The following is a 24,240-nucleotide window of genomic DNA, read 5'->3' as shown; positions in this document are numbered from 1 at the left end:
TTAATTCATTTTTTTTTTAAAAATTACACTATACTTACACAAATACGATGGCTAATATCATTTCTTCTCAAATAATATTCCACGCAAATAATCGTAAGGATTATTCCTCGTGGTTTCCAAGGTGGGTGGTCACTCGGCCTGTTTCTTGTAGAAATTGAAGTCAATTTTTAATTTGAAGAGGAGTCAACTAGTTCCGACAAATCACAAATGTATTCACTTTTTATGGAGATGTAAGGTATATCGATAGTACTGACTAATTATGCTAAATGTATTTTTTTTTCCTTTTTCTTAGATATTAAGAAAAATGTTTTATAATTAAAAAAAATAAAAATAAAAAAATAATTTAACACATTTCTTAACAGCTAAGGGAAAAAATGAAAGGGACCATCGGTATTTCTCTTTATTTATTTTTGATAGAGAAGACAAACACTATATAAATATTAATATTTCCGTTTCTACTTTTCCCATCACTGACTAGTCTGATCGATCATTCATTGCTTTTTGAAACTTTGAGGCTACGCCGCTACAAGCCATGTGGGTCTTCGATTACTTGTTTTGATGGAGTATCACTTTCGGTCATAAAGTAAAGTTGAAATTTATTTAAAATTTGATATTGGTACGGATAAAATTTTAAAATCTTTTATCTCTATAAAAATAAAATATTTAAATTTCCTATAACAGAAAATTAAATATAAAAAGATTGTTGAACTATTATCTGATAAATTATTACAGTTAAAACCAATAATTTTAACAAAAAAAATTGATTGATAATGTTTGTTCAGATCTTTCAAATACTTTCTGCGTAGAAAGAAACATGTGTTGTTTTACCTTATATAATATAAGATTTTTCTGATTTGTAGCTACTATGCCTGTTGGAGACTTACATATATGTATATGTATATATATATAAAGTCTAGTAAACATTGACCTTCATTTTCCTTGTTCCACCGCCTCATGCTAATGAATCTACCAGGTACCTGAATCCCTGATCTCTTCTCCCTATCTCATACATTGCTTTTTGAAACTTGGAGGCTAGGTGCCATGTGGGTCTTCGATAAGTTGTTTTCTTGGAGCATGACTTTCTGGTTTCTGTTCTTCCGCGCGCCACTGTGATTTGGTTTCTGTGAGAACTTCCTATATATAGAAAAATATACGATATTTTTACATGCAGTTCTCTTGTTATGCCCGTGGTGGGTAAATAGTAAATACCACTATATTTTATACCCTACATGATGATCTCATCAGTCAATTCTTCTTCTATATTCTTCATCTATAGTCTTTTCGAGAACTTAATATATTTAGTGTCTATTCTTTTGTCCAAAGTTACAGGTTTTGAGTTGTTGAATTAGTAACGGGAGCGACGACCTCTAAGAATTGCGCCCATTTCAATGGAAGCCCTTGAGATGATGAAAAATGCTGCGAATGATTCTCTACACGCCTTGAAAATCAAGATCCAGGGGGTGCTCATGCAAATTCTGATGAGGTTTATAAGGCCAACTGACACATACCTTTACCTACCTGAGCTTTCACAACATGCAGTTGTCGTTGCATTTCTGAGTTGTCTCGTTTTTATCTCGTTGGATATGAGTAGTATTCTTAACGACGACGACAACAATATTCATGGGTGGTGGTCTCCACATCTCTGTTTGGTTGGTTTCTTCTATTTCTTTATGCACCCTTGGGTTCATTTCTTTTCCCAGCCGTTGATAGGGAAACCCAGCTATGCAAGTTTCAATAAATGGTACTTAAATACTACTCTTAATCCTGTGGTATATAAAAGGGTTGCTAATCATTGTAGAGAGAGAGGCAGACAAAACCGATATCATTCACTTAATTAGGAATATATTTTTTTTCTTTTGCAGGTATGTCTCCTGGCTTTTGATAACAACTGTTGATCATCCAATGGAAGAATCCATGAGAATGAATCTGTCTTTATTTTTGACAATTTTTGCCCTTTCTATTCTGTGTCTTCTTCTCTTCCACACTATTTGTTATGGCTTTCGCTACATTTTCTCACGTGAGGTTCGAAAGTGGCCAGAGATATACTGGACGATGCTACAACTTTCGTCTGTAAGCTAGTCCTCATAACACTTTTGTATCAACATATCATCTCGTAGTTTTTCCCATAATTGACCTCCAATGCTTTTCTTCATGCTTTTGAAGGTTGTTAGTATAGCCTGCTGTATTTTTCTGAGTAAATGTAAAGAAAGACCGCGTGAACCAAGAACTTTTAGAGACCAAGTCTGCTCATACTTAATCGTGCCGGACGTAGGCTCTGAGATCAATAACCATCATTATCCCAAGGTATGTACGGGTCAACCATGCATTTATTAATTTTTGATTAGTTCTATTCTTATTTTATTTTATTGACAATTATATGAAAAATAGTAATACAACAAGGTAAGAAATGAAGTGATCGATGTGGTTTTGAATGGTTCTGCTCGATTTATGATCACCATCCTAATAAGGCAAGGGGCAAATATAACTCATGATGCAGTGTATAGATGAAATCTGATACAAAAAATGTAGCACAAATCAAACGGTATTCTCTTCACAATATTTAAGATCATAACTTTTCTAAATTTCATAGAAATCCACTCTGCCTTGTTCACTTTCACAAAATTTTTCATCTCATATCATCTCATCTCATCCGATCATTACAATTTTATCAAATTTCTACAAAATAAAATAAACAATTCAACTTTTTCAAATTCCAATACAAAAATAATATTAAAAAAATATATTCTAATAATATTTTATTCAATTTTCAATTTTAATCTCAACTCATCTTTGAAAACAAATGAGGAAGTCACAGGAATAAGCTACAAAAGAAAATACTCTATGTTAATGTTGTGCTTTATACGCCTTTGGGCCAGGCTCTGGCGACTCGGCTCTTCGATCCTGAACCTGCATAATTGGAGATAACACAGAGAGTCGATGGCTTGGGTGCAGGCTGGAGAGTCTCCGATGCTTAAGTTAGTATCGATTTAGTAGTTTGTGCGAAAGAGTTGAAGAATTAGAGAGAGTTTTTCATACTTGGGGATTGGCTTTTCTATTAGGTTTCTGGAGGGAATCGCCCATACCTTGTGCTAGGAGTACATGTCCCTTCAAATGTTCCTTTAGTTAGATTTCTTTAATGAGGCGTGGCTTCTGGGGTGGCACAGTTAATGAGGCGTGGCTTCCTGTGCCTTCTATCCTACTTGTGCATGCCGTCAGGCTCTTCCTCCCTTGCTAATAGAAGATCAATGGCTCTTTGTGTTTCCTACCCACCTGCTTGTACACTATTCCCTAAGGCTAGGCATCGTAGGGGATGCCAAGACCCTGAATGGGCAGAGGGGTCCCTAGTCGGGCCGGACTCTAAATGTTTGGGCTTGCCTTATGAGCCTTTGGCCAGAGGGAAAAATCCCTTTACAGTTACCCAACCAATTCCTATCGGATTAGTCTGATGGGAATTTCTTCTTGCCTTTCTCTTCATGTCTTCCTATGGTCGTTATCATTTGACATCCTCTCTTTTCGAAAGGGTGGCCATTTTACTCCTGGCTTTTCTACGTGTTAGGTTCTTGGTCACCCCTACTTAGCCTTTTCGTCATTTGATGCAACATGCGATGGTTCCCTTTCGGACTTCATCGGCTTGTTTTTTGATGGTTGAGTTTCGGTACTCAATTGCGTCCATTTTGTCCCTTCTGCATTGATGGTGCAGGCGGCTACCTCCACGACACATTGTTCTGCAAGTTCCACGGGATTTGAACCGTTTTGTATCCCACATCTAAAACATGGGGTTGGAAAAGCCAATTGTCACTTCCCTTTATAAGCTCAATCTTGTTCTCTTTTCTCCCCTTTACCACATTTGCATCCTTCCCGCATTCTAACCTTCTTATTCTCCCTTGCTTGCTTCCTCCTTCTTTCCACTACCTTCCTTATTCTCAATTTCAATGGCTTTCAAGAAGGCCATTCAATCCAAGATTCCCGGGGAGTTAGATCGGCCTGAGGTCCACACCTCGAAATAAACTTTTGTTTGTTACCATTGGTGCTTGAAGGCTACCCCTGAGTTCTTGTCATTGTTGATTTCCACCTATCACATTTTGGAGAAAGTTGTTTTTAATGTCCTTGAGCCACGGGAAGGGGCAATCGACGATGAGGGTTATGCCTCGTATGTTGACCTCTTCCCTAGCATGTTCTCATCTGCGTTGAGGTTACCCTTTCCCTGCCTCATTTGTGACATGTTGGACGTTCTTAGACTAGCTCCCTCCCAGCCTCACTCGAATGCCTGGAGGATTTTGATGTACTGCTACATTCTATGGAGGCGTGACTTGCTGAAGTTTGACCTGGAGCATGCTGACTTAATTGGCCACGAATTCCATCTGACCCGTAACATTATAAAGCGTGAGGAGAACCTTTGCAGTTTCAGGGTGATGCATGCCCTTGTCGCACTGGAACTGCGCTATTGCAAGGTCAAAGACTAGACCAACAAATTCTTCTTCTTTTTGGGGCAGGTGACCCACGGGGAGTTCCTTGTCTGAGCTAAATGAGGGATGTATCTGACGACAAAGCAGTACGACCAATGGCTTTTTTTGAGGAATTGCGTCATATTGCCCTCATCAAGGAGTGGGTGAAGAATCACCCAAATGCTGTCATTTCAGAAGCCCTTCTCCGAGAGGAGAATATAAGGGCATATCTGCCTCCCCTTAGCCACACCATCTTCTGCGACCACACCATTCACATGCAAATGCCAGCCAATTAGGCAAAGAAGCGTTCTCCCAGCCCTCCCCTTGTAGGCAAGGGGAAGAAACCCCACAGGGAGAGCGCTAGAGCCGACAGTAGCCGAGGTTGCTCGCAATGACGTCTTAACCACATTGACGGCGACCAGCTCTACCTATGAGTCGGTTGATAAATTGACCACCAAGGTGACGGCCCTCCAATAGTCATTGAGCCGACTTCAAGGAGAGAATACTGAGTTAAGGGGCCACTAAGACACTGAGGCCCAGTAGCTCAAACTATTGGAGGAAGAACGTCAAACCTTCTCAGATGCTCTAAAGGGCACGAGAAGACTCACTGTCGGCTGCTATCAACCAAGAGAAAAGGAGGGCCGAATAGGTGTCCAAGGAGTTTGAGAAAACCCAACAAAAGGTAGCCGCCTAGGATGTAGTCATCGAGGACTTGCGGAGTGACTTGTCCCAGGTCTAAGAGGCCTTCCCCCATTTGGGATAGTTGAGGCCAACAATATTTTTCCATGATAAGGCTTGGTTGGACGAGTATATTGAAGGCCTTAAGGGATGCGGGACCACGTTCTATAGAACCCCTATGCGGATTCTAGGGCACTTGAGGTGCACTTAAGAGCCCTCGACGACCGTGATCTCCCTCTAGGCTATGATGCCCTTGAGCATGGTTGCAACTTGGGCTAAGACATGATCCCCGGCCCCTTTCCTTCTGACTCTGAAGCTCCCGAGCTTGATCTCTAGGTGCCAAAGGTAGATCCTTGAACTTCTGAGGTCGACCCCACCGCGCCCGAGGTAGACCTTGATGCTCCGGGGCCAGATCTCGGCACTCATCTGCCTTAGTTTTTATCTATGTTTCTCGTATTGTAATATTCTTCGTGAAGATGTGATTTTCCGTTTTTCTTTTTTCTCTTGTAAAGACTTCAATAAAAAAAAAAAACATGTAATCTTTTTTATTGTCCTGTTGTGCATATTAACTTACTGCTTTTCCTTTTCCTTTTTCATTGGTTGGGCTGATGGATCTGATGGGCTCCTGATCTCCTGGTTAGCTAGTTCGTGGAGACAAGGGTTGAGGCAAGTCCATGAGGACACGGTACTTGGCTCCCTAATCTTCTCGTCGGCAATTTTCGAGTCTGTTTCCTTTGCTTTCCTTTGTTTGTACTTCTTATATACATTTTGCATGCTTCGAGGAAGCGTACGGGTGAGGGACCATTTACACCACGGACAATTTGTAAGTAGAACTCTTAAGGAGTTAAGCCACGCCATGGAGAGACTGGGCCCCCATTTCACTGGGAGAGAGGTTGGGATGCCTTGGGCAAATCCCTTGTTTCTTTAGTCTCTCCAGAGGGTGAGTTGTCAAATAGCCAGTAAGTTTAAAACATAGCTAGAGTTAGGCAGGAAGTGGGCTCACCGTGTAGTGTCTGTACGTACGTGGTCGGGCAGGCAAGCAACTTGCTTGCGCATTTGGGCAATTGGGAGGTTGCGCCATCCTTGACCTTCCCACCCTGTTAACTTGTTATAGAAATGGTGAATAGCTGGGCAGTCAAAAGGTGAACAATTTTCTCTAATTCTTTAGAGGAGGTTGAGCAGTGTGTTCAGGTTGGACTCACCTCGTTGACCCTTACGCTTGGCAAGGGGGCCGAGCAGCACATTAGGGCTGAGCTTGCCTTGAGTCTCTAGAAGAGGTCGAGCAGTGCGTTCAGGCTGCACTCACCTCGTTGACCCTTGTGCTTGGCAAGGGGGGCTCAGCAGCACACTAAGGCTGAACTCGCTTTAAGTCTTTAGGGGAGGTCGAGCAGCCTGTTCAGGCTGGACATGCCTCATTGATCCTTGCATTTCGCAAAGGGGGACCGAGTAGCATGTTAAGGCTAAACTCACCTTGAGTCTTTAGAGGAGGTCAAGCAGCGCGTTCAGGCTAGGCTTGCCCTAAGTCTTTGTAGGAGGTCAAGCAACACGTTGACCCTTGTGCTTGGCAATGAGTAGCTCATAAGAGTGAACTCGCCCTAAGCAACATTGGGAAGTCAAGAGATCGAACCTGCACTTCGCCGTGAGGCATGCCGGGTCACCTTAAGGCTGGATCGACCTGTGGCCCTCAACGGGAAGGTAAGTAGGAGACATTTGTTCATGCTGTGAGAGTCAAACCAGTCACTGTAAACAATCTCTCAAATTTGCTAACCTAGGCTATCCTTCCAAAGTGTGGCAGAGGTCCAAGGTGCTACTCGTTTGGCATTCCGTTATAGGAGAGGGCGTTTTGGAGTAGGATCGGGCACTTGAAGGACTAAGCTCGCACTCCACCAAGGGAGGGGTAGGGATGCCTTAAGCTAAGCCCACCCCTTTGGTCCCTTAGGGAGGTAAATTTTCGGATGGCAAAAAAGCCGGCTTGCACTTCACCATGATGGGGGCAGTATAAGTCGTTCAAGCAATCGAGAGGCTAGACCCACTCTCCTATGTGTGGGAGGTCAGGCCACCGCGCGGCTGGACCTACCTATCGTCCTTCACGTGGGGTAGGTTATTCAGGTAGTTTGTGATTGGACCCGTTCCCACTTGCTGACATCACTGGGAAGGTAAGTATTGGGTCAGGCTGGCCCTGATCCCACTCCTCATCGTAGCGGAGGTTGGGGTAAGTTTCTCGAGCAGTCGAGAGGCTGGACCTGCTCTCTGTGACGCCCCCAAATCCCCACGCCCGAACACGGGAAAATTGAGGCGTCCGGATGGTGACAACCCGGGTCACCATCCCATCGACGGGTGCCAAGTGTGTGCAAGGCAACAGATGTGTACAGAGAAACACGCAGCGGATAACGAAGGTCATAACTAAGTACCAGAATTTTTCTTAACGTAATACAAGCTGTTTAAAACATACATAAATAAAATATTACAAAAACCCAAATACAGTTTTAAACAAATATAAAAGATAGCATCAGCAACCCGGCGGAGCCGCATCCTCGGGCTCAGCCTCCTCCTCTTCGTCCTCTAACTCTGCACCAAAAGCTACGGAACCACGAATGGTACCGCAGGTAAGTAAAACCCAAACACTACCAGATAAAAACACATAAAACTCAAACAAGATGCATGAACCATGCCCAATGCACAAAGCCCATAAAACACAAGTTTTCCACACACGCCAAAAACCCATTTGGCCGCCAAAAGTCCATTTGGCCCAATATCTCGCCAGAAGTCCATCCGGCCCAATATCTCGCCAGAAGTCCATCTGGCCCACGCCAAAAGTCCCATTTGGCCTCATAAACCATTATCCAATTTTAACCGTATGCACCATGACCTCCCCTAGGGGTCATCCGCACACCCTGGCTCCAGTGTCACACCGTAGAGTACCACCACGCATGTGACACCTAACGAGCGATGCCCAGTTCCGCGCCTCCCGCGCGTGCGTAGCCAAGCATCCTCTAGCCCTCGCCAGCGAAGGGCCACGGAGTCGGTGAGTAGGGCGATGCCCGGTTCCACGCCCGGCGCGTTCGTAGCCAAGCATCCCCTAGCCCCGCTCCCGTCATCTCTCTCGACAACTCAGGGGACATCACTCAGTTTATTCCGCTCCCGAGTGACCAGAGGAGCTCCACCGAGATAATAACCCATCCCGGCTTGGGCTCGTGATACACACGCACCCGCAACACACTTACGCCAATACACAGGCTTTTCACGTAAAACCACAAACACACGTGCATGCACCATGTAATGCCATAACAATGCATAATAAAATAATCCAACAACATAAAACAAATAAACAGGAAACTCCGTCCTCCATCCATCCGACCCCCGAAACTCCTCGGACTCAGTCCGGAATCATCAACCAACAACAATAAATAATTGAATGAGTAATATATATTAAAATCTGAAAATAGGGTTTGGAGAATACTTACAGCGCTATATGGCAATTTTAGAAAACAAGCGGCATTGCAAACGGCGGAAAAACAACAACGTCACAGTGAAAATTCACTGTGGCCGTGGGTTTGAAAAACCCACTTTTGAACGGGAACAAACTAGGACACGAGATTGATAGAGGATGGTCAAGGGATGGTTGTGAAGCTATTGGAAGCGACGAACGGCCGTGGGTGGCGGCGGAATGGCCGGAAATGGCCGGATTACCCAAAACGGAAACTATGCTCGTAGGAGCTGTTCCGGTGATCGTTGGAGGCCGGAAATGGGTGGGTTAGGACGGCAAGGAGTCGGTGATGAAGTGGTGGCCAGAGGTGGAGCGACGGCGGCAGATCGGAGCCAAAACCGTGCGGCTTTCTTGGAGCTTTTCCGGCCAAATGGCCGGCCGGTTGGGGGTGAGCTTGGGTGGGGTGGTGCACCGGAGGGAGAGGAAGAGAATGGGACCGGTGGGGGGCCGAACGGTGGCCGGACGGCGGCGGTAGGGGCTGGAGAAGAGGACGCCGGCGTGAGGGAGAGGGAGGAGAGAGAGAGAACACGGGGGGGGTCCGGATCGGGGAGAGAGAAGAGAGAAAAAGAAAAAGAAGGAAAAAAGAAAGGAAGGGAAAAAGAAAAAAGAAAAAAGATGTGAAAAGAGATGAGGTCCAGTCCTCATTCCGGGAAACGAAACTAAACCGCCAAAAAGATTAAAACCACACAACAACTAAAAGAAATAAAACACAACCACAAATAAATTATATTAAATTAAAAACAAATTTTAAAACGCAAATAAATTAAAATAAAATAACTGATATATTAATTATAATAAAAACAACCCTTCAGTGAAAATACACGTAAAAGCGGGTCATCACACTCTCCTCCGTGGGGAGGTCAGGATGCCGCGGGAGATGGACTTGCTTGTCAACCCTCATGGGGAGGTAGGTTATTTGGGCAGTTTAGGATTGGACCCGTTCCCACCTGTTAACGCTCATGAGGAAGGTAAGTAGTCGGGCAGCTGAGAGCTGGCCAGCAATATGCTGTGATGGGGGTAGAGTAGGTTGTTCAGGCAGTCGAGAGGTTGGATTCGCTCTCCTCCATGAGGGAGGTCGGGCCCCTGCAGGAGCTGGACCCGCCCATCATCCCTCATGAGGAGGTAAGTTGTCCGGGTAGTTTGGGAATAGACCTGCTTCCCGCCCGTTGACATCATAGGGAAGGTAAGTGTTGGGTTAGGTTGGCACTAATCCTACTATTCATTGTGGCAGAGGTTTGGGTAAGTTGTCGAATGGCCGAAGGGCTAGACCCACTCTCCTCTATGGGAGGGAGAAGATGGCCTTAAGGCTCGTCTCGCCCATTGGGGCCCCCCGGGGAGGTAAGTTATCGGGTAGTCTAGGACTGTACCTTCTCCCGCCTGTTGATGCTCACGAGAAAGGTAAGTTGTCATACAGCCGAGGGCTGGCCTGTACTCCGCTTAGGAGTGATAAAGCAGCACTTAGGTGTGACTTATCCTGTTGGTACCCCTCGGGGAGGTAAGTAGTTATTGGAGATTCTACTGATAGAGATTTACGTTGATGGAGATAATGTTGGTGGGGATTACGATGATGAGATCGGGAGAATTTACACATTCTATTCCTGAAAAGTCATGCTTTCATTAATAAAATTTACACTGTTGATATAGGAATGTAAATTACAAATTATAAAACTTTTATCAACAAAATTTCTCAATTTCCACAGGCACTCAGAGTTTTGGGAGTATGGCGGTTTGTTCCCTTCGTCCGTTGTGATATGCACCCCCACTCCCCCCTCCAGCCAGTCAGGAGGAGTCGTCGGTGAAGACGTGCCAAGGCTTCATGTGAGGAGTATATTTGACCCCTTTCTAGCGGCTTAGGCTCAAAGGGAACACTTCCAGTGGCTCGTTTGGCTTCACCTTTTTAAGCTGTCGAGGGGCAGACCATGCGTACCTTGCCAGCCCTGGGCTTCAGTTCTTGCATGTAGCACTCTCGTGCCAAAACCTCTCCCACTCCATGAGAGGTCAGGAACTTCATCTTCAAGTGGTTGGTGGATGTTACTACTCTCAGGCAATTGAGGGTTGGCTAGCCAATTATGGCATTGTAACACGATGGGTCCTTTACCACCAACAAGTTGACCATGATAAAAGTTGTGCAATGGGTGTTGCCAGCCGAGACGGACAGTGTAATGGTCTCGACTGGCTAGACAATTTCCTCGGAGAAACTCTTCAACGACATGGGAGCCAGTTGGAGTCAGACAGTGTCTATCCCCATCTACGTGAAGGCTTCTCAAAAGAGGATATCCGCCGAGCTGCCATTGTCGACGAGGATTCTCCTAGTGGTGAAGTTGGCAAGCAGATTACAGGGGCCAATTCTTTCTTTTGTACTTGGTGGGGCGGTAATCCATCGAGTACACTTCATGGTACATTGCTTGTCTGGCGTGCACCTTCTGCCTGGACGAGGTTGCATGCCAGCCGGTGAATCCTCATGCAATGGTCCTGATCTCCCCCAGTAAGGGTCCTTCCTGATGTGGCAATTGGGGACGGCCACGTGGTGGTCTTCACTCGGCCCCCTTCACCTCTGGCTTTCTTCCCTCCTTAGGCTGTTGCCCCTCTTGACACTCCTTTCCGAGGACCTCCTCCTCCTTTCCTATTCCAGCTTGTGGGTGGGAGGATATCTCAGCCTTGACTGATCTGCTTGCTCCTTTCGCCCTTTTAAGAAATGTAATCTTTGGTATTGTTGGTAGTGGACTGGTGGTAGGTGCAATAGTGGTGGTTGGTGCTCTCGAGGTCGTTATCTTAGGTGGGCTACCAATCATCTTTTTGGCTGGCGATCACTGACCGGTCAAATCGAAGTTCTAGGCTCCTTCATAGGGGCTTTGTCCCTCTACTGTCGCACGTCCTTTCTCCACCTTCTCGCGAGCCTTGCCTTTGGCTTAGGCCTTCCCTTTCTTGTCTGCACGCTCTAGTTCATTCATCCTCAGCTCGATTAGGGCACAGAGTGTGTCCTCGACATTGATGAAGTTGTCGGTTGGACTCGTCCTGGTCATCTATCATTATGCACTCCTTATTGAACCTAGACAAATATGCTTTCAGGCTCTCATCCTTTCCTTGTTTGATGGTGAGGAGGTACGCTGCAAAGCACCCCTTCTCTTGCTTGCCATAAACTACGTGAGGAACAAGCGGGCTAGTTCCCTAAAGCTGTCTATGGACTTGAGTGCCAAGGACCCAAACCACACTCTCGTCGGCCCTTTCAAGGTTTGGAGGAAAGCTCTACAGACCACCTTCCCTGGGAAGCCGTGTGGAGTTATATGAGCATTGAAGGTTTCCAGGTGCTCGAGGGGGTTTTTGGTCCCATCATATATCTACATTAGGGGGACCCAAAACTTTGGTGATAAGGGCACAACTATCACCTTCTCGTAGTATGGCATACCTGTGCTGGTGAGTAATTGGTCTACCAATGATAAGGTGCCCATCTTGCTTGCCATTTCCTCATATTTTCCATTGAGGTTACACAACTCTTTTTGCATTTTCTTCCTCCCTTCCTCTGCGTCACCTTCCCCTCCAATGTTCCTGGACCTGACGTGCTTGGTATTGTTGGGCTTTGCGTCGTTTTCTGGCTCGTTCGTGGTTCTCCTAAGCATCTCGTTTTCTTTTCAGAGGGTCTCCACCTCGGTAGTCAGCTTCCCTACCAGCTGTTCCATCGCCACAAGTCTTACTTGTATATTTATCGACGTTGCTTCTTCTTGTCCTCGAGTCATTTGAGAATGCGTTGTTGTAGGCATACTAAAGACACGTGAAGTCTATATAGATTCCACAGATGGCGCCACTGCTAACATCGTGTTTCGTATGCCTTTGGGTCAGGCTCTAGGGACTCGAGTCTTCGATCTTGGACTTACACAATTGGAAAAAACATAGAGAGCCGAGGGCTTGGGTGCAAGCCAAGGACTCTCCGATGCTTAAGTTAGTATTGCCTTAGTAGTTTGTGTGAAAGAGTTGAGAAATCTGAGAGAGTTCTTCGTACTTGGGGATCAACTTTTACACAAGGTATTTTTTTTGGGGGGGGGGGGGGGGAATCACCCATACTCTGTGGTAGTAGTATATGTCCCCTCAACTGTTCCTTTAGTCAGATTCCTTTAATGTGGCTTGGCTTCTGGGGTGGCACAATTAATGCAGTGTGGCTTTCTGTCCCTTCTATCCTGCGGGTGCACGCCGTTAGGCTCCTTCTCATCTGTTGTCAGAAGATCATGGGCTCCCTGTGTTTCTCGACCACTTGGTTGTACAGTGCTCTTTGAAGCTAGGCATCGTAGGGGGATGCCGAGGTGATGCATCTCTTCCTCCCCTGACTTTGGGGCTTCCCGCGTGATTGTGCCATGGGTCGTCCTTAGCTTTGAGACCGGGGACCCTTAATGGGCCGAGGGGCTGCCCAGCCAGGCCAGACTCCCTATGTTTGGGCTTGCCTTTTGAGCCTTTGGCCCGAGGGGAAAAATCCCCTTACACTCTCAATATAATTCCCTCTAAACAACAAGCTATTTGTTCATTATTGCAAAAGAAAATCTATGTATCTAAATACTTATAATTACAAACCAATTCCTAATTAATAACTTCTTAAAATTGGAATCGAGTTTGTTAAATAGAATGAAATCAGGCAAGTTTGCTAGACCAAAGTGTCTAGTACTACTATGATTATTCCGAAATAGTATTGTGATTCTCACTTGACTGTGCGTCGAATGAGAATCGAGTGAATTATTGGATTGCAATCCCAATTGGTTACTAGTGAATGTCGAGTGAGGCCTTTGTCTGACTCTTCCTTCATGTTTTGTGCCATATTCTTTCCAATTTTTAATCTCTTCTAATCTTCTCAATGCTCCATTTCTTCAATGACAATGTGGTTAACATCAATAACTGAGTAGCAATTAAGGATCATAACGAACTTCATCAGTTTGAGCTTAATTGTCAGTACAAAAGAGATGTCAAGTAATTAGTCCTACTTGTAGTTGTAGCCACTAGTTATGTGATGCCCCTAAGTTTCACTTGTGATTTGGTGAAATTAGAGATTTTGGGATGTTGACCACATAGGTCATACACCCATGTGGTCTGGACAGATAGAGAGAGAGAGAGAGGGGGGGGGGAGGGAGCCAGAGGATGCTTATTGGTAGTGTGAAGGCTTGAGGTGGAGGACAGTAGCGGTAGACACCACAACATAGAGAGAGAAAGGAGAAGAGTGAATGTGTGGGGGAGAGGGAAAACCAAAAAGGGAGGAAACTAGAGAGGGAGAGATCGAGGGCATACCTTCCCACTCTTGGAGTCTGACGACAGCAATGGATGGTGTGGGTGATGCCAAAACCCAGGGGAGAGGAGAGCAGAAGAGAGATGGCGAGAGAGTGAGGGGTTAAGAGACTGAAGAGGGAGATGGTAGGAGAGAGATTTTTCTTCGCAAGGCTATCGAGGCAAGAAGGGTAGTGTGGGAAGGGTAGCCAGCTCGATGAAGTAGGAACCACGACAACGAGGACTGCAACAACGGAATACTCACTATGGATGGAGAGAGAGAGAGAGAGAGAGAGAGAGAGAGAGAGAGAGAGAGAGAGAGAGAGAGAGAGAGAGAGAGAGAGAGAGGGAAATTGGAACAAAGAGAGTGAAGTAACCGCCAGGTGGGTGGGGTTGTTCTGCACATTGGAAGGAAACCTAATGCCTAGGGCTTAACGGGCTGGGTATCACAAGACGAGTAATGCTAAATACAGTCATAGGTTGTGCAAACATCGCATACTCCTTTTGAAAAATATTAATGTCTATTATTAAAAAACTAATGTTTTCATGTAGGTCTTATATATATTTACTCACTTTTTTCAAAATGAGTGAATGACCCTTACGCACTTTATGATTGTAAATATCATTTAAGATACTTGAAAATTAAATGCAAAGTACTGCTCTTAGCCAGGAACTGAACACAAGTGGATCCACACACTTGTGGCCATGCAGTTACAAGAGATAATTAGTAGCCCTACTTTGGACATATAAATCTTAGATTTCCGGTGACCTTCTCTAGGTCATAAAGTTCTGCATCATTTTCTAATTACTTTGATGTCGCTCCCCACAAATATGCATTACGCCAGGCATATTTAAGCTTATTCTAACGGCTAAGTACTAGTGAATCAATAAAAATTAAGAATTGAGAATCTGAGATTAAGAAAAGATGCAAAACAGTGATAAAACTCTTTTAAGAGTAAAGTTTATTGGGCTCAAATAGCTATAAAAATCTAAAATTGTGAGAATTTTGCCAAAAAGGCAAAATCCTAATCATTACGTAAAAATAAAATACATGATAAAATAAGAATTCTGCTAAAGATCATCTGGCCCAATTCGAGGAATCGTCATCGTTCCTTGTCATATTTGTGCTGATTTGCCTTATGAAAGTAGTCCAGCATCATCAAGATAGAGATTCTGCCAAAACTGCATCATCAGACCTAGATCCCGTACATCATGTATCCAGTCCATTTTCCTAGTGCTTGTTCATATCTTGCCGTGCACTTCCTGCAAATGATGAAGCTATTTGCCATCGATTACTTTCAACAGGAGGCCATATGTTTTCCAATATATATACATAAATACACAACAGGAGGCCAAATATATTTTTCCTTACTCTAATTATTGTGTATATTTTCAATATTGGTGGATGTTTTTCCTTACTCTAACTGTGTAACCCGGAATTATTTCCCAAGGTTTTTAGCGATGTGTTCCCCCAGGTTTCAACGGACGAAATGCATGCTCTGTACTCGTTATGGGCCACATTTATAGGCCTTTACATTGCCAATTGTATAGCGGAGAGGTTAACAGCGTGAGTAGTATTTTGTACCTTAATTTTCTATTGTGCATGTACTTTTTTTTTTTAATTTTAATTTTTATGCTTGAATTGAATTATTCAGAATTTTTAATGATGTCTTGCCTAGAATATATATATATATATATACAAGCTAGACTAAGTTTTCTCTTATGTTCCTCTGTCCAGGTCAGGTGAAGAATATGAGAAGAATAAAATAATGAAACCGGATTTCTTAGAAATGGTTCCCTGGTATTCAGGGTATGTCCAGTACTGTGTTATACATGTGTGTGTGTGTGTGTGTGTGTGTGTGTGTCGTGTGTATACATGTATATAAGATATCCTTTTTCAACTGTTTTCTGTCTTTTGAGATATTTCCCCGGCCCAAAATTAAAGAGATTTTCAGTAATATTTACCTGTTTAACATTAATTATATGGTGATCCATGGTTGTGTTGCAGAACATCAGTTGATCTCTACAAAACAGTTTTTAACATCGTCGTATCAGTAAATTTCTTTCTAGGTCGTTTTGACATGCGTGTATTGCAGGTATATCCCAGGCCATATGTTGTCGCTCATATATTTATATATATATATATATATATCATATTGTGTACGTGTGCCGATTAGCAATCAATTTTCAGCACTTTGTAATTAAGCGAAAAACTAAACTTATAAATATATAGAAAAATCCTATTTATAAGACGATGTGGTTTGACTTCATGATCAGGCTGCAGCAATGAACAGGGTAGGAGGCCGTGTGCCAAAGAATAGAAGGAAAGGTCAAGATGATGATGGAGATTTTTTGTATGAACTTCATGGTGAAAAGAAAGAACTATGGTTTGACTTCATGGCCGATACTGGTGATGGTGGAAACTCAACTTATACAGTGGCACGGCTACTTGCTCAGCCCCGTATTGAACTTGGTAAACATACCTTAAACCGTGGAGAATTGCTACTCATTGGAGGGGATATCGCGTAAGTCATGATCTTATATATTCATAACTAAAGAGAATAATTCTACTTATCATCACCACACATGCACCACACACCACACACTACACATATTTTAATTTTATTTTTAATTTTTCTTATAGTAAATATGTGGTGTATGGATGATAATTAGTAAAACAACTCAATTAGTTTAACAAGAATATAATAAAATAATAAAATAATATTAAAATATATAAACTGTGTGGTGTGGGATGATGAGTAACATCTCTCAACTAAAAAACTATATATAAATGTCCTTAATTTGCTGTCATTTTATCTTTAAAACATTTTTTCATTTTGTTTCCAAACTAGGGTACGTAGCAACTTTAAAAGCATGTAAATAAGATATATATTTACAAACAATAAATAACTTTTTAATAGAAAAATGCTATATTGCTAACAACAATTCCAAATCGACACTTAAGGCATGTTTGGACACTTAGAGTATATTAGAATTTAGTGAATAATAGTGAAATAGTTTGAGTAAGTATGTGTTATTGGGTTTTGAAAAATGAGAGAGAAAATTTTGAATAAAAATATTATAAAATTAAAAATTTATTTGAATATAATTTTTGTTTTAAAGTTTGTAAAAGTTGAATTGATTTTTGTGTTTGAATAATGATTAGGTAATAATTAGATGAAAAAGTTAAAAATTTGAAATTGAGAAATATTTTGTATTAATTGAGTGATATATATTTGAGAATGAAATTATGAGAAATTTTGTAAAATATTTTTAGAAATTTTGTAGTGTTTAAACATGCCCTTACTGTTATATATATTGTAGTTGTAGTTACTATTCATTTATATATATATATATATATACATATATATATATATATATATTTACTCAATAACAATTACTCTGAATGACTACGGGCCTTGACTATTATTTACAATACATAAAACATATGACAATTTTACACCATATTGTTGGGCATTCATTTTCACTAGCTAGTAATTAGCATGCCCTTGATTGTTAACTAGGTTATTATAAACTGAATGGTTAAAATCACTATTTCATCTTACCTAGTTAAATTTCTGAAATAACTAGATATTTAGCATATATATATCAAGCAAAATGAAATCTGTTTTCATATCTATATATAAATTATAATAGACATCGTTTTAGACATCTGAATTATCCGATCTTTAATATGTTCTTTTCAACATTTTTAATAAATGTTTTTTGTTTAATTGGGATGTATGTCTTGCCGTTGAATTATAGGTATCCTAATCCATCACAATACACGTACGAAAGTCGTCTCTTTCGCCCTTTCGAGTATGCCTTGCAGTCACGATCGTGTGCTGGACAAGGATCGTGTGCTGAACAAGCACGTATGGCTGTGGACAAGCCTAAAGCGCCTCCCGAGGTGTCTGATCCATCAAAGCAGGGAAGAAAAAGATCCAAAAAGCACCCCCCAAAACAAGTGAAGCCATATGAGGGGCCTCGATGTTTTCTTATTCCCGGAAACCATGGTTTGACGTTTTAATTTTTATTAAATGAAAGCCCTCAAAAGTGTGTTGTCATTTAAATGTTATTGTGGTGTGATAACCTCTACTTTCGGCATGACAGATTGGTTTGATGGACTTCATAACTTTATGGGTCATATATGTCATAGGAGCTGGTTGGGCGGGTGGTTTATGCCACAAAGGAAGAGTTATTTTGCTTTGAAACTCCCTAAAGGATGGTGGCTTTTTGGTCTTGATCTTGCACTCCATGGTGATATCGATGTGTACCAATTTCAATTTTTCTCAAAACTAGCCAGAAAAAGGGTATCGACGTTCCAAGTTCTCTATTTCATTGTCTATGTTAAAATGAGTTATAACCAAGATATATATTATAGGCATTGAGGGGAGCCGACGATATTGCTCTCTATGACCGATCTAAAAAGGGCCATGCGGGGTATGATATCGAGTGGTATTAGTAGTGAACAGGCATAATGGAGGGTACAATATTAATGCTGAATGTCATGAAACACTAAGTGGTTTAGGTTGATTGACAGCTCAAGGTCCAACAATATTAACGCATGTCTACTCATAAAGGAAAAGTTTTGCATCAGTACTGTTTTCATCTATAGGATCAAATAGGCTCTTATACTATATTTTAATCCCATGTTTTGCTCCTAAACATTTTGTTAATCGAGCTAAACTTACTTTTTTATTGGACCATGTGTGATCAAGGTTGGCGAGAGAGACTCTGTGATTGTTATGACGCACCAACCAGATTGGCTTCTTGATTGGTACGAGGATGGTGATCAGCATAATTATAAGCACAATATTTCAGACCTAATATGCAATATTCTGAAGAGAAAGTGTAGGCTTCGGATTGCTGGGGACATACATCACTACATGCGGCACGAAAGAGTTAACTCTGGTGGTGGGTCAGATGAGCTGATTTATCCACAACATCTACTTGTAAATGGTTGTGGTGGGGCATTCTTGCATCCTACCCATGTGTTTCGCAATTTCAGTAAATCTCATGGAGTTTCCTATGAGTGCAAACAGGCTTATCCTACTTTTGAAAAGTCAAGAAAGGTACTATACTCAGTTTTTCTCTTTTCTGAGTCCAATCTATTTCCATTAATTAGGACTGGTTTGGTTATACAAATGAAACTATTTTATCTCATCTTATATAATCATTATAATTTTTTCAAATTTCATGTAAAATATAATAAATAATTCAATTTTTTTAAATCTTAAAATAAAAATAATATTAAAAAATAATATTCTAACAATATTTTAGTTAACTTTTAACTTTTATTTCATCTTATTTGTATAACCTGACGAGGCCTTAGTATCCAGTACCAATTACATTTTGTTACATTATCTTGGGGGGTGAAGTCAGGATTTATATACAGGGTTGGTAGGATATATAAATGTTTGTATATAACAAAAGTTCAAAGATTATTTAAAAGCCTGCATGAGTATATAGAAAGTTTAATTTCAAGTTTAATGTAAAATAAAAAATAAAAATATTTAACATGCCATTTGTTCTCAATGTTCTTTCAACAAATAAGGGTGATTAATTATTACATTAATTATCAAATTAAATTATCAACTTAATTTATGATTTATAGAGAATAAAACATATTTGGGATTGAAAAAATTCACATCTATTACTCTTTTATTTTTATTTTTGCATAACTTTAGATTAAACTAACAAAAAATTTCAGAATTTTTGCAGCTTATAGCTAGCTAGGTTCTCATTGATTTCGTGCAGCTTGCGTGGAGAAATATTTCGCACTTTCGGAAACAGAACTGGCAATTTGATTTTATTGGTGGCATTCTATACTTTATATTGGTCTTCTCGATGTTCCCAAGGGTGAATTCCTATTATTTTCTTTTCTTATAAATATATTTTGAGTTTTGATAAACAGTAGTCAATGTGTTAGCACACCACTTAATTATAGTGGTACTTATTATAACTTTAAAAGAATTAATCATCAAAACAACAATCGTTTTGTAACATTGTTGACATGGAAAAGACTTAATTAATTCTAAATAGATTTTCTTATTATTAATTAAGGTCTCTCCATATATATCACATTTGTTTTTTGCCTTTCTTTGTTGCCTGGCCAGTGTGAGCTTGGTACGGTGTGGAGTGCTTTTATGTACATGGTGCATCACTCTTATGTGTCTCTGGGTGGTTCAGTGCTATTTCTAATGGCATCAATTGCATTTACACCCTCAAAAAGGTCATGGACGACAAGGATTGTGATTGGGTTTTGTCACTTCTCCGCTCACTTGGTCGTAGATCTCATTCTTTTGTGGCTGTTCGAATTGGGTGTCGAGACGTTTGTCCAGATCGGATTATTGGAATCTTCAGGTGGGATTTCGATCATTCGCTTTACATATATCCCCCAATTTCTTTCTTTACATTGTTGGTAAAAGTATGAACCGCATAATATTGGTTTGATCAGCGAGTACTAAAACTTTGAAATGAGCATGATCCCGAACTACAAAGAGTTATATATTAATTTTTCAACTCAACTGCTAAAACTTTGCAATGTACAGTCCTAGAAAAATTCTATTTATCATTCGCTACATCATACAGTACTAACATGTGATTTGTTATTTTTATTATTTTATTTAAACGTATATATTGATGTGTAAACAACCCTTCTATTTAAACATATATATTGATGTGTAAACATGTGTGTTTAAATAGAAGGATAAAAATGAAAATCACTTAATAGTATGTGGTGTGAAGATAATAAGTAGCATTTCTCATAATCTTAATATGTAAGAGCTAGTCGTTATCAAAAAATAGACAACATGAGATAGTCTTAGGTTAGGTTTGGAGAGTGAGATGATAATTTTTTAGTTTAGATGAAAGTTGAAAACATTATATTTTAATATTATTATTGTTTCAGGATTTGAAAAAGTTAAATTGAGATTTGAAAAAGTTAAATTATTTATTATATTTTGTATGAAAATTTGAAAATATTGTAATGATTAGATAAGATAAAATGAAAAGTTATAATAATCAAATCTTAATAGGTGATACACATTGAATTTTTTTAAGAGAATTACTATTATTTTAAGATCTCTACACTACACAGTGTGTATATGGCACGATTTGATTTAGAATATATATTTTAAAATTTGAATGTTATAAGTTAAATTTTACCATTTAAGTGATATGTATATATGATGTGCTTTACGTACCAGCTTGAGGATAGAATAATTATTTTTTTAATATTTAAAATGTAGTTCGAGGACAAAAAGTGTAGATACACCTTATAAATCAGCTGTGGTATTTGTTTCCAAATTGTTACTTTAATTTGTGATAAGTTTCAATGAGAAAGAAAAGATTCATTGGATATTATTATTTATTTTTTTCTAAAAGTTTGAAATTTTGTTTGTTTTTTTATTTTATCAGAATATCACTCTCTCTATCGATCACTAGAAAGTATGCTTATTCAAACTGCCTCAAATGGCAATCGGACTAGTTTAGAACAATGGACATTCGGCCTTTATCCTGCCTGTATCAAGTATGTCATGACTGCATTTGATGTGCCAGAGGTAAGAAAAACTCTCCCCTAGGTGTTCCACAAGATAAATGATATTTACAGTCTTAAAATATGTAAATCTTACGTACTACCATTTAAAAATTTTGATAAAATTGAGACTCACATGAAAAAATTATTTTTTAAATGGTAGATCCACTCTTTAAAAAAGAATATATGTGTTGGAACCACAGCTGTTCTCTCTTTTTCTTTTCTTTTTTACTATATATCTTAAATTCGTTTGAAATTTGCTATCATCAGCACATAGTTGTCACAAGGAGGAATATATGTGAGAATGGGATGGAGTCTCTATCTCGAGGGGCTACCATTGTTTATTATGTTTCCGTCTTCCTTTATTTCTGGGTCTTGTCCACCCCAGCAGTTTCCATGGTGTTTGGATGCTACCTATACATCTGCGTCAATTGGTTTAACTTACACTATGATGAAGCCTTCTCCTCTCTTAGGATTGCTAACTACAAGGCTTTCACACGATTTCACATCAAACCAAATGGTGATCTTGAAGTTTTCACCCTTGCAGTTGATAAGGTGAAAAAAGAAAAAAACCCATATTACTTTTCACTTGGTGATGCTATATATGTTTTTGTTATGAATAGAATACGAATTTAGGACCTCTTCTTTGATACTCATCAAAATTACCACTCATTCTAAAAGTTTAAACTTTTAAGACGACTGATGATTTCACATGAGTTATATATATATATATATATATATGGGATAAATTCAATTTTCACCATCAAACTATCTCATGAGTTGCACTTTGATTGGCACTAGTGTGAAAAAAATATTATATTCTTGTCTCTGGCCTTACTGTACTAATGCCCTTTTGATCCATCATTAAGGTCGATTCCCTTTGAGTTTTTTTCTCCTCTTCAAAATTAATTATAATTCCCCTCTTCTTCTTGTAACAGTTTCAAGTATTCAGATTTTTCCTTAATGTCCTTTTCTCTGCACGTAATTTATGCTAGGAAATGTAGAATATTTTCTGAAAAATGTTGGAAATTAAAAGTATCTGTAAGAGCATTATTGGCAAGCCCGTACTAGTCTTAAAATTCATATAATTGTAGTTAATTACCATACTTCGTGTTGATATATAGGTACCAGAGGATTGGCAGCTGGATCCTCAATGGAAACAGGAATCAGAGGAGTTGCGCCAGCGCAGAGAGTTTGGAGAGCAGGAGTACCCGGAGGAGTTGAGCTACCGTAGAGAGTTTCCTAGCAAATGGAGGGCAGCTGCTTCGTATCAAGACCCCTTAGATACTGTGCGTATTATTGATCATTTTGTAATTCGACAACAAAATATAAGACCCAATTCCTAAGGGTGGCAACATATGGCATTATCTGTAAACTTAACAGGTATAGGACATGAAATAGACGAGTTTGAGATTGATTTAAATGAGTTTGGGTCATAAAAGATTGATATAATAAGACATGATTAATAAACGGATTAATTACAGGTCAACTTGCGAAATCTGCGATCAACCTATATAACATGAATAAGTTCCATTTTGAATTTCTTAAGTGTTTATAATAATATATCAACTCGTTGGATGTAATATTAATATTGGTATTTGACTATTTAATTATATTATGAAAAAATAATTTTTTTTTTTTAATAGGAAACTTGAAATTTCATTCATAAAAAGAAAGTAACAGGCATTTATCAAACCAAACGGCTTGAAAAATAAAGTCTGGACAACAATCACACAACATTGAGATACTCTCAACTTTCCAAGCAAATTGGGCAAGAATGTGAGCAACCCGATTGCCTTCTCTATAGACATGCTGAAATTTGCATTCTACAAACAGTCCTTGTAGCTCTCTGACTTCGCTCAATAATGGAACTAAATAATGCATCAGATTCAAGTTCATTGTTGAGCACTTGTACAGCCATCAAACAGTTTGATTCCACCATTAATCTTAGGATATCCATACTAGCACAGAACTGTAGAGCTCAAAAAATAGCCAACACTTTAATGGCTTCAGCAAAGTTCGCTTCAAACTCAACTTTGCTAGTGCCAATTACCAGTCCCATCCCAAAGCACCAAATCCACACCTGCCTTATGGACCTCAGAAAAAACAGCACCATCACTACCAAGAAAGAGGGTTTTTCCAGCGATTTTTATTCTGTTGCAAATAAAAATGCTACAATAAGTAACTTTTAGCAGTGATTTTATTTTCATCGCTGAAAACAGTCCCAGAATTTACGCTGGTACAAGAGTCAATTGAAGCAATTTTCTCAGATATTGCGGCGATTGTTTTCTTTGAAAAAAAGAAAAAACATCTTGCAACGAGCTAACAATCGTCGCAATATAGTTTCTGGCGCCAAAACACACGGATTGTTTTATTTTTCCCCATTGAACCTGTTTAGTCATTCCCATTACTTTCACTCTTAGTGAACTCCTTTGTTCATCCCCATCCCCAAGTACGTACCATTGCTGTTATACCCACCCCCGCATGGCTTGACCAGCATTTTCAATCCCCACCCAAGCTTCTATTCCTCCACTTTGTTAGCCTTCCCAGCGGAAGCTATAGTCGTCTTCTCCTCTCCATACAACTGGGTGCCTTGCGTTTAGGAATTTGAAACATTTGGTTTTTCAACTATTTTTAAGGAAATCGAAGGTGGAGATTTGTCGACCAAGACTCTTGGGTACCTTCTGTCACCACAGGTATGGCTACAATGAATTTGTGTATCTCTCCCTCTTCATCCATTCTTGTTGGAGTGTAAAAAATTGCCATTTTTTTGTAGACTAATTTCTAGGCTTTTTGAGCCTGAAATCATGAATTTTTTCACTATAAAAAAAGATAGAATTGCCGGCTTT

At 40.2% G+C, this 24,240-nt stretch overlaps 1 protein-coding gene across 2 annotated transcripts; it reads left to right on the top strand.

The window, feature by feature from the left end:
• The first annotated feature begins 1,313 nt into the window (after window positions 1-1,313).
• Window positions 1,314-22,861, top strand: LOC122299305. Of its 2 annotated transcripts, XM_043109480.1 has the most exons (15): window positions 1,314-1,741; window positions 1,863-2,070; window positions 2,164-2,304; window positions 15,303-15,418; window positions 15,590-15,661; window positions 15,860-15,947; window positions 16,129-16,376; window positions 17,617-17,867; window positions 17,965-18,164; window positions 18,573-18,926; window positions 19,612-19,713; window positions 19,971-20,217; window positions 21,274-21,416; window positions 21,662-21,946; window positions 22,516-22,861. In XM_043109480.1, exons 1-15 carry the CDS (start codon window positions 1,389-1,391, stop codon window positions 22,735-22,737), a joined length of 3,030 nt encoding a protein of 1,009 aa, XP_042965414.1. In that variant the 5' UTR covers window positions 1,314-1,388; the 3' UTR covers window positions 22,738-22,861. The 2 variants fall into 2 exon arrangements, with proteins under 2 accessions (XP_042965414.1, XP_042965415.1); XM_043109481.1 differs by lacking the exon at window positions 21,662-21,946.
• The last annotated feature ends 1,379 nt before the right edge of the window (window positions 22,862-24,240 follow it).

The sequence above is a fragment of the Carya illinoinensis genome, chromosome 16, assembly GCF_018687715.1.
Source record: "Carya illinoinensis cultivar Pawnee chromosome 16, C.illinoinensisPawnee_v1, whole genome shotgun sequence".
NCBI lineage: Eukaryota > Viridiplantae > Streptophyta > Magnoliopsida > Fagales > Juglandaceae > Carya > Carya illinoinensis.
The sequence above is the reverse complement of the archived record's forward strand: the minus strand, read 5'-3'. Positions and strand labels throughout refer to the sequence as shown.

Bases quoted from the DNA above. Each gene is read 5' to 3' on its own strand.
- LOC122299305 (XM_043109480.1), top strand. From the start codon at position 1,389: ATGGAAGCCCTTGAGATGATGAAAAATGCTGCGAATGATTCTCTACAC. The intron at 16,377-17,616 runs GTAAGTCATGAT...GTTGAATTATAG, and splicing joins CTCATTGGAGGGGATATCGC to GTATCCTAATCCATCACAAT. The intron at 21,947-22,515 runs GTGAAAAAAGAA...GTTGATATATAG, and splicing joins TCACCCTTGCAGTTGATAAG to GTACCAGAGGATTGGCAGCT.